This window comes from Loxodonta africana, chromosome 13 (assembly GCF_030014295.1).
Source record: "Loxodonta africana isolate mLoxAfr1 chromosome 13, mLoxAfr1.hap2, whole genome shotgun sequence".
Lineage (NCBI taxonomy): Eukaryota > Metazoa > Chordata > Mammalia > Proboscidea > Elephantidae > Loxodonta > Loxodonta africana.
The window spans coordinates 60,072,945-60,083,250 of NC_087354.1; the positions used below are offsets into that span (position 1 = coordinate 60,072,945).

At 37.9% G+C, this 10,306-nt stretch overlaps 1 protein-coding gene across 1 annotated transcript in view; it reads left to right on the forward strand.

Annotated features, from left to right (window-relative positions):
* The window catches only part of PYGO1 (pygopus family PHD finger 1), a 36,910-nt gene that overhangs the window by 8,160 nt on the left and 18,444 nt on the right, over positions 1-10,306 (forward strand). Inside the window, exon 2 of the mRNA XM_064267525.1 lies at positions 9,471-9,556. Coding sequence (XP_064123595.1) covers positions 9,471-9,556 — 86 coding nt within the window. The remainder of the gene's footprint in view (positions 1-9,470; positions 9,557-10,306) is intronic.

Here is a 10,306-nt window from a genome sequence, read left to right on the forward strand (position 1 = left end):
TCTCATATAAAAATTTATATACACCTTGTTATATACTCCTAGTTGCTCTCCCTCTAATGAGACAGCACACTCCTTCTCTCCACACTCTATTTCCGTGTCCATACAGCCAGCTTCTGTTCCCCTCTGCCTTCTCATCTCCCCTCCAGACAGGAGCTGCCCACATAGTCTCATGTGTCCACTTGAGCCAAGAAGCTCACTCCTCACCAGTATCATTTTCTATCCCATCGTCCAGTCCAATCCCTGTCTGAAGAGTTGGCTTTGGGAATGGTTCCTGCCTTGGGCTAACAGAAGGCCTGGGGACCGTGACCTCCGGGGTTCTTCTAGTCTCAGTCAGACCATTAAGTCTGGTCTTTTTACGAGAATTTGGGGTCTGCATCCCACTGCTCTCCTGCTCCCTCAGGGGTTCTCTGTTGTGTTCCCTGTCAGGGCAGTCATCAGTTGTAGCCAGGCACCATCTAGTTCTTCTGGTCTCAGGCTGATGTAGTAGTCTCTGGTTTATGTGGCCCTTTCTGTCTCTTGGGCTCCTACTTACCTTGTGTCTTTGGTGTTCTTCATTCTCCTTTGGTCCAGGTAGGTTGAAACCAATTGATGCATCTTAGATGGCTGCTTGCTAGCGTTTAAGACCCCAGATGCCACTCTCCAAAGTGGGATACAGAATGTTTTCTTAATAGATTTTATTATGCCAATTGACTTAGATGTCCCCTGAAACCGTGGTCCCCAAACCCCTGCCCCTACTACGCTGGCCTTCGAAGCATTCAGTTTATTCAGGAAACTTGTTTGCTTTTGGTTTAGTCCAGTTGTGCTGACCTCTCCTGTATTGTGTGTTGTCTTTCCCTTCACCTAAAATAGTTCTTATCTACTAATTTTTTTTTTTTTGCTAATTAGTGAAAACCCTTCTCCTTCCATCCCTCCCCCCTCTTGTAACCATCAAAGAATATCTTCTCTGTTTAAACTATTTTTTGAGTGCTTATAATAGTGGTCTCATACAATATTTGTCCTTTTGCAACTGACTAATTTCACTCAGCATAATGCCTTCTAGATTCCTCCATGTTATAAAAACTTTCACGGATTCATAGTATTCCATTGTGTGAATATACCATAATTTATTTATCTATTCATCCATTGATAGGCCCCTTGGTTGCTTCCATCTTTTTGCTGTTGTAAACAGTGCTGCCATGAACATGGGTGTGCATATATCTGTTTGTGTAAAGGCTTTTATTTCTCTAGGATATATTCCAAGGAGTGAGATTGCTGGATTGTACGGTAGTTCTATTTCTAGTTTTTTAAGGAAGTACCAAATCAACTTCCAAAGTGGTTGTACGATTTTCCATTCCCACCAGCAGTATATAAGTGCTCCAGTATTTCCACAACCTCTCCAACATTCGTTATTTGTGTTTTTTGGATTAATGCCAGCCTTGTTGGCGTGAGGTGGAATCTCATTGTCATGTTACCCTCCTTTATAAAACTCTTCAGTGGTTTCCATTGTCTTTAGGATAAAAATCCAGCTTCTTATATTGGCTCTTTTTGATCTGGCTCAAGCCTACCACTTAGTCTTCACATTATTCATGTTCTATTAAATTTTCTCTTCCGTCTCTGTGCTCCAGCCCTGAGGTACTTACATTTCCACTCTAGATGTTGTTTACGGTCTCCCTTGCCTTCAGGTGTTCTTCTGGATATGACCTCTTTTTTCCTACCTTTGCTGGTATACTCATCCTGAAAGCTTCCTCTGAAACCTCTCAGAATGTCTTCCCTGACTCTCCTCCCTCAGTCAGGGTTTTTGGGAGTTCCATGTGTCCCCTCAGCATCTCGTGCTCACCTCTGTCACGGTAGTACTTGTCACATTAAGAGTCCCCCTGCCCCCCAAAATATATATAAAACGTTGAGTTTCCTCTAGATTTTGAGACCCTGGAAGGTAATAATTATTATTTTTATTCCCCTAGTTCCAGAAGCTCAGCAAATATTTCTGGAACCTAATTTGATGAATGTTAACAAAGACGTTTCAGTAACTTCAGGTAATCAGCCTCCCTAGTTTGCTTTCCCCAGGGGTGTAGAGGAGTTACCTCTTGGGAAGAGTAAACAAAGCTCTCTCCTAGCACCCTAACCCCAGGCAACCTGAGCAGCCTAAGTCAAGTTTGTCTTCAGATTAGACTTAAAGTGTTGGAGTGATTTCAGGTCCCCTTCTTATTCCTGGAGCCCTGGTGGCACAGTGGTTAAGAGCTTGACTGTTAACCAAAAGGTCGGCAGTTCGAATCCATCAGCCATTCCATGGAAAACCCTATGGGGCAGCTCTTCTCTGTCCTGTAGAGTCACTATGAGTTAGAATCGACTCAACAGCAAGGGATTCCTATTCCCAATTGCTATACACCTGCTAATATAAAAATTGCTTTGGATCAAGTAGACACATGAGACTATGTTGGCATCTCCTGTCTGGAGGGGAGATGGGAGGGCGGAGGAGTGAGAAGCTGGCTGAATGGACCCAAAAAGAGAGTAGAGGGAAGGAGTGTGCCATCTCATTAGGGTGAGAGCAATTAGGAGTATGTAGCAAGGTGTATATAAATTTTTGTATGAGAGACTGACTTGATTTGTAAACTTTCTCTTAAAGCACAATAAAAATTAAAAAAAAAAATTGCTAATTCTGAAGAACAGCACAGTACTGTGACCCTGGAGCCCAGCTGCCAGGGTTCCTGTTCCAGTTCTGCCATTTAGTAGCTCTGTGGTCCTTGGCAAGCTACTTAACATCTCTGTGCATCAGTTTCCTTAACTGCAAAATGAAAATAATAATGATACTTATGGAGTCGTTTGAAGGATTAAATTAGTTAATATGTAGAATGCAGGTAGAACAGTGCCTGGTACATTGTAAGTAATTTGTAAGTGTTTTCTGTTAAAGTCAGAAATAGAAGGTCTAAAATACACTATCTGGTTAAGTAATGTGATCTGCAGTCCCTTTTAGGTATATTTAATTAGTCGATAAATGTAAATGACCATCAGCAGGTTCTTTCTTGTTTTGATTGGAGGTGGATATGAAGAGAACAGAAATGAAGATTTGTTCCTTCTAAGAAGAAAACAGTGAAAAACAGAAATACTGTAAAAGCAGAAACCTCTCAGATTTCACAGTTTTGCTGAAAAAGACAAATAGAAGCTGTTTACTACATGATTTTTGTGAATAGCTGCAGCTTTTTTCTCCATTATTTCTGAAGCTTTTTGTTAACAATTTTACTGATTTTGTTAATTAAAAAAATTCATTATTAGAGGTGTTATTGTATAGAATCACTTCACACATACATGCCATCCACCTACCCTCCTAGCCTTTACTTTTTTAAGCAACCTTAAACCCCGTGGACCCAGTAGCACGAAGATCATTACTTTGAAGAGTAAAGATGTCACAGGAACCAGAAATATTTGAAACCTTAAATGAGTGATTTTGGGGACCTTCTAAATTTACTGTTTACTGTATGCCCCAGATTGACTTAGGCTCTGGGCATCACATAATGGACACTTTTCTGCCTTGCATTCTAAAAGGAAATAATGAGACTCTTATTTTGGTCATATGAGGCCATTTTAACAGATGCTGAAACTTTTATAATACTGTGTTCACATCCTAGTTTCATGAATATTTCCATTCTGTGGTAGAGACCAGCATTATAAAAGTATGTGTTTAGATGAAGAAAAAGATGTTAGGTAAGATGTTCACATCCATAATAAATGATAGAATACACTGACATTAGATCCCAGACTTTTCTGCTGTTATGAAAAACTGGTATTTATTGAGTATGCACTGAGTATGTTGACACTGCTGGATATTAGATGTATTTGATAGGATTATAAATACTATAGAAATGCAGCTCATGGCATAATTCGGTCTAAAGGAAAGCCGAACGAAGACTAATATTTGAGAGCTCACTGTGTGCCAGGCAGTGTGTTAGGTACTTTACATGGTTGTGTCTTTAGTAAGTATAGAACAGGTCATTAAGCCAAACTGACTTGGAATAATGATGAGCAAGTCCGTTAGAATTATAAAATATTTTTAAAATAATGCAGGTCATATTACTTATGAGAACAGTAAAAAATGATAAACCAAACATTTTAAATAAAATGAAGTTAAAACCAAAACCAAATCTGTTGCCGTCGAGTCGATTCCGACTCATAGTGACCCTATAGGACAGAGTAGAACTGCCCCATAGGGTTTCCAAGGAGCACCTGGTGTATTCAACTGCTGACCTTTTGGTTAGCAGCCATAGCTCTTAACTGCTATGCCACCAGGGTTTCCAAAATGAGGTTAGGAAATTAAAATTTTAAATACATAAAAGATCTAAAGTTAATAATCACACTTTACAAAAATAAAAAGTACTTACAAATAGAAAAAATAATTTTTATACTTATAAATTGATTTTATACCAAACAAATCCTTGATGTGTTGAATCTTTGAATGGAAAAAAACTGCTTCATTTAATAGATTGGACTCCTTCTATGGACTGTCAGAAGAGAGACAACTTCAACTCCCAGATCAGAATGAAGGTTAAAGGGTAAAAGGAGAGATGTGATTATTATTTTGCTTATTTGAGATCAATTGAATAATGTAGAGTGATAATATAGATAATACAGATACAGAGGCTGCTTGTTCCATTCCTGCCACCACCCTTTCTCACGTCTGCATTCAGAGGGCACTGGGCAGACAGGACTGAAAGGATAAAATAAAGAAGTTTATTACCGAAAGGATCAGAGTGAACAATGTCGTAATAGGCTTTGACAGTTGTGTTTTTCCTTGGCTCTGTGCCCCACAACTCTCAGCTTCTTGCTGAATAGGTGTAGTTTACCCTGCAGAGGCAGCAGCAGCAGGTATACAGAGCAGGAAGAGAGAAGCTTTGGTACCAACAGCCTGGGTAAACTTGAGTGTTAGGATAACACTCACCATAGCCCTAAAACTACCACATTCCCCCCTCTGGATTCTGACCTTTCACTTCATTTTTAGTGAGAGTCATAGAAATTCTTGGTGGCTTGCACTCTAATTAGAGCCCTGGTGATGCAGTAGTTAAGAGCTATGGCTGCTAACCAAAAGGTTATCAATTCGAATCTACCAGCTGCTCCTTGGAAATCCTATGGGGCAGCTCTACTGTGTCCTGTAGGGTTGCTATGAATTGGAACCACCCAGCAATGGGTGTGGTTTTTGTTTTGCTTTTTTTTTTCTCATTTTGTATTGTAAGTAGCCCTGATGACCATGAATCTTATCTAATATGACTAATTTAGTCTGGAGAGGAACCACCAGTATGACAGGTAGCAGCCAAGAAGGGCCCAAATAAGGTCAAGAGTCAGAGCCACTGAAAGTGTTACATGGTTAATTCTCTAGATGAACTGTAAGTGGACAACAGAGACTAGTGAGAGCATAAAGATTTGTTTTACGGAGGGAGAAGTTAGACTCGTAAATAAAAACTTAATATCATGAAACTCAATTTTCAAAAGAGAATTTAGGTGGTTTTGCTCACGGATAACTTGAAAGTAATGAGTTTATTTAAATGATTCCAGATGTCGTAGTTTTAGTTTATATCTTATAGTAATTATTATTAAATTTTTGGAAAATGAACAGAGGTGGTAGATATTAACTGTTAAGAGTATATTTTGTCCATCTTTAAATTACAGCATTGTAATTGTAAAATTACAGTTACTCAGCAGTATTAAGAATGTAGGAAATGATAATTTAGATATTCTAGATTAGAAATTGGAGATTGGTTTATTAATAATCATTTTTATTTTTAAGAATTATGTTTTTCTGTTAAACTTTTGAAATATGAAAAAATGACATACCCATGACAGATGTTAGGAATGACAGGGCTTTGAAGTTTGGTGCCTTTGTTTACTTGTATAACCACTTTATTATTGGACCTCTAAGGCCTTGCTAGCTCTTTTTCTTACCAGACTCCTCAGTATGACTAGGTATCCAGACTCAAGAAGAACACATTTGTCTGTTCAGTATGTCAGTATATGCTGTTATGGCAAACTGTATGCAAATTATTAATCTGGTATCATCAGTCCATTTTATATAGCCTACTGAACAGTTATAAATTGGTATAGGTTTAGTCATTCTTGACCTATCAAATTTTTAATGAATGACCTTGAGGGGTGGAGTGGATCTCACTGTTAGTTCTTTACTCACCATCTACCCAAGGGAGATTATCACATCAAATTAGAATTAAAAGATAGGAATTCTTTTAGTTTAAACTGGAAGTTTCTGTTTTTGCCCCAGAGGAAGACAGTATGTGCCTAAAATTTTAAGGAGGCAAACTAGTATTCTACAGCTAGATAAACCTAGTTTATCAATCAAAGAAACTCAAGCAACCAAGGAAAATATAGATAAATTGAACTTCATCAAAATTGAAAAATTTTGGTGCATCAAAGGACATCAACAAATGGGAGAAAAGACATCCACAGAATGGGAGAAAATATTCGCAAATCATGTATCTGATAAAGGTCTAATATTCAGAGTATATAAAGAACTCTTCAAACTTAACAACATAAAGACATCCTAATTATTAAAAAATGGACAAAGAACTTGAATAGACATTTCTCCAAAGAAGATATACAAATGGCCAATAAGCACATGAAAAGATGTTCAACATCATTAGTCGTTAGGGAAATGAAAATCAAAACCACAATGAGATGGCACTTTGTACTAACTAGGATGGCAATTAAAAAAAAAAAACTGGAAAATAACACATATGGGCATGTACGTGGAGAAATTGTAACCTTTATTTATTTAGGGTGAGAGTGTAAAATAGTGCAGCTGCTGTGGAAAACCGTTTGTCAGTTTGTTTCCTTTATCCTAGTAACTATATTGATTGATTTCTATATATTGAACCACCTTTGCCTTCCTGGGATAAATCCCACTTGGCATGGCATATATCTCTCTTAATATGCAGCTGGATGCAGTTTGCAAATATTTTGTTGAAATTTTTGCATCTATATTTATAAAAGATACTTGTCTGTAATTTTCTTTTCTTGTAATATCTTTAGCTTTGGTATCAAGATACTACTGGCTTCATAGAATGAGTTAGAAAGTGTTCCCTCCTCTTCTGTTTAAGTGGGTATTGTGTTAAGTCGCCAAGTTTGTGGTAATTTGTTATGCAGCAGTAGAAAACTAATATAGCTGCCACAGAAAACAGCCAGAAAGTATGTGCCTCCTGATGGAAGAATGGACCACTACCTGTGAAACAGCCTTGCAAAAAAAAAGAAAGAAAGAAAAACAAACCAAAGCCTGAATCTGATCAAGCCACTAGTTGAGATCCAACTACCAGTTTACAGTTAATGAGGAGCATGTTAAACTGTGGCAAGGGGACAAATCAGCAAAATCCAGATGTTATCAGAAAGATTTCAGGCAGGAGAACATATACCACACTCACTCAGTTTAATGTAACTTATAAGGAGTTCTTTGAACAGGTGTTAAAGGAGTGAAAAAGCAGAAAGAGAAAATGAGGAAACATGGAGACAGTAACTGCAAGAAGCAACTATCAAACCGAGAGCTGAAGGAAGAAAGAATGAAGTTGGGTTATTAGAACCGAGAAGCTTGGAAGAGGGTCTGTGGAGCTTGGACTCGACTCTGAGATTGGGCCTCTGCCCAGCTGGTACTGATACCTCTGAGGGGCAAGTTGAAGCTGGTTTTGGGAGGGGGTGGGAAGCTGGAGACTGGGAACAACTGCCAGGTTCAGAGTGAGGGCTGTCGTTGGGGCGACATAGGAACAGCAAGGTCCAGAGTGAGGGCTATTGTTGGGGTGACATAGAAACAGAAAGGTCCGGAGTGAGGGCTGTGGTTGGGGCGACATAGAGACAGCAAGGTCCAGAGTAAGGGCTGTTGTTGGGGTGACATAGAGACAGCAAGGTCCAGAGTGAGGGCTGTTGTTGGGGTGACATAGAAGTAGCAAGGTCCAGAGTGAGGGCTGTTGGGGTGACATAGAAGCAGCAAGGTCCAGAGTGAGGGCTGTTGTTGGGGTGACATAGAAGCAGCAAGGTCCAGAGTGAGGGCTGTTGTTGGGGTGACAGAAGCAGCAAGCAAACAGGAAGGAGCAAAAACTTTCTCACCTCCCCTAGCCACCTTTCTGGGATCCCTCTAGTGCTCCTGTTGAAGAGCCTGACAAAGGAGAAATGTAATTTTTAAAAAAGTCTCGGTCCCAGCATTACTAAGGACGGGTTTGGAGCTCAAAGACCATAGCTTAATAATTGGTGCAATAATCAACTCAGTTCTTTCAATTAATAAATTTTAAGAAAAAAATACATTGATGGAGGAGAAACCTATTAATTAAAAGACCTATCAACTCATTGTAATGTGTGGATCATATTTGGATCCCAAGCTAAACAAACCGTAACAAGTATTATGAGATACTTATATTGGATATCAGATTTATTTTTAATTTTCTTAGAGGTAAGAATGGTATTATGGTTATTCTTTTAAAAGTTCTTAGCTTTTGGCGATCCAGTCTGAAATATTTAAAGATAGAATGATATGATGTCTGGAATTTGTTTCCCAATAGGACTGGAGGAGGAGAAGTGAAGGCGGTGTTGAAGGGACAAGATTGACCACATATTGGTGGTTGTTAGGGTGGATGACGGATATATGAGGTTACTTTTACTCTTCCTTCTTCTTCTCCTTTGTATATGTTCAGAATTTCCCATAGTAAAAAGTTTTTGAAAAATGGACAAAGTTGTCTTGTTAAACCTTTTTTTAACCTCTTAGATTGACAGGAAGCTTTTCTTGATCATAAACACTGATAGTGAGAAAACCAGTTCTGGCATACAGTTTTGCATTTTGACGATGTCTAAGAATTACAACACACATACCTTCGATGCCGTAATTCCAGTTCCAGGTGTGACGTGTACATGTATGTGAAGACATTTATACATGGATTTTCACTGAAGCAATAGCAAAGGTTTGGAAACAACCTAAATATCTAACAATGGAGAGGGAACTAGTTTAATAAATTATGGTGCAATCATGCTATGAAACACTATCCAGTTATTAGAGAATGAAGCAGCTCTGTAAGTACTGACATGGAATGATCTCCAAATAAGAAAGCAAGATACAGACCAGTGATTATAGTTTGCCATACTATGCTGTCATTTGTGTACTCTCCAAAAAGGATATTATACTTGAATCTGTCTAGATTGTCTTTGGAAAGATGGAAACTGTTGCCTCAGGGACAGGGAACCAAATGCCTGGGGGAGTTCAGGAGTGGGAGGAAGACTTTCTTTTTCACTGAAAGTACAATAAAAAATACTTTGAGAGCAGAGATGAATCACTGTTTTGGGCTGAAAGTATGGGGAAAACTTTATGAAGAACAAAGATAATAAAAGCTTACAATTGCTTTTATCTAACAAAAATAGAAAACAGTAACAGGTAATGATAATAAAAAAAATAGCTATCGCTAAATATAAAATGATTTTACTTACAAGTAGAAATGTCATCTGGATTTTAATTTTTTTTTAAGGTGGTGATAGTGGACTGGATGGGTTAGGAGGACCAGGTGTACAGCTAGGAAGCCCAGATAAGAAAAAGCGCAAGGCAAATACACAGGTAAATTGACATTTTCTTTAGTGACATTTTTTCTTCTGTGGTATGATCAGGTTGATGAAGTAAATTTAAATTTGCTTATAGGTTTTATTTCCTATCATCATTCAGAACCTAATAGTGCATTCTGCAGTGATTATATATATATATATATGTAAATATATATATAATGTATGTATACAAATATGTATATAAAATATTTATATATATATATTTTTTAACTTTGCAACCAGTAGCTTTTGCTGGCCAGTTGGCCTGGAGTAGATACTGGAAGAAGAAGGAAATGTGGGCAGAAATATTGAAGTGTTTCTTATTAAAACTAATTTAAGGGGTAGATTTTTAAAAAGCAGAAATGCCTGTAATCCTATTAAAAGATTGAAAAATACCTGAAAACACGTTTAGCCTGAAATGATGTTACACTGTGATAGTAACTCAGTATTATGTGTAGCTGGTTAATCAGTCGTGGGGGAGACATCCTTTGTGTAACCCGTGGCTCTAATAGTTACAGATTCAGGCTTTCATGTTCTTATTCTCTGTAAATTTGAAGCATTCTTCTTATGATAAAGGCTGTGCATAAGTACATGTGTACAGATTACATTTTTTTTCTTTTTTCATTTTGGCCACCATCTGTTAAATTTACCAGGTGACTAAAACTGGCCGTTTATTTTTCCAGTCTGAGAGCTACAGCTTTGGGAATACTTTACATAGCTTCACCCTGAAGTTAAAATTTAGATCCTGCTTATTGTTATTTAATTT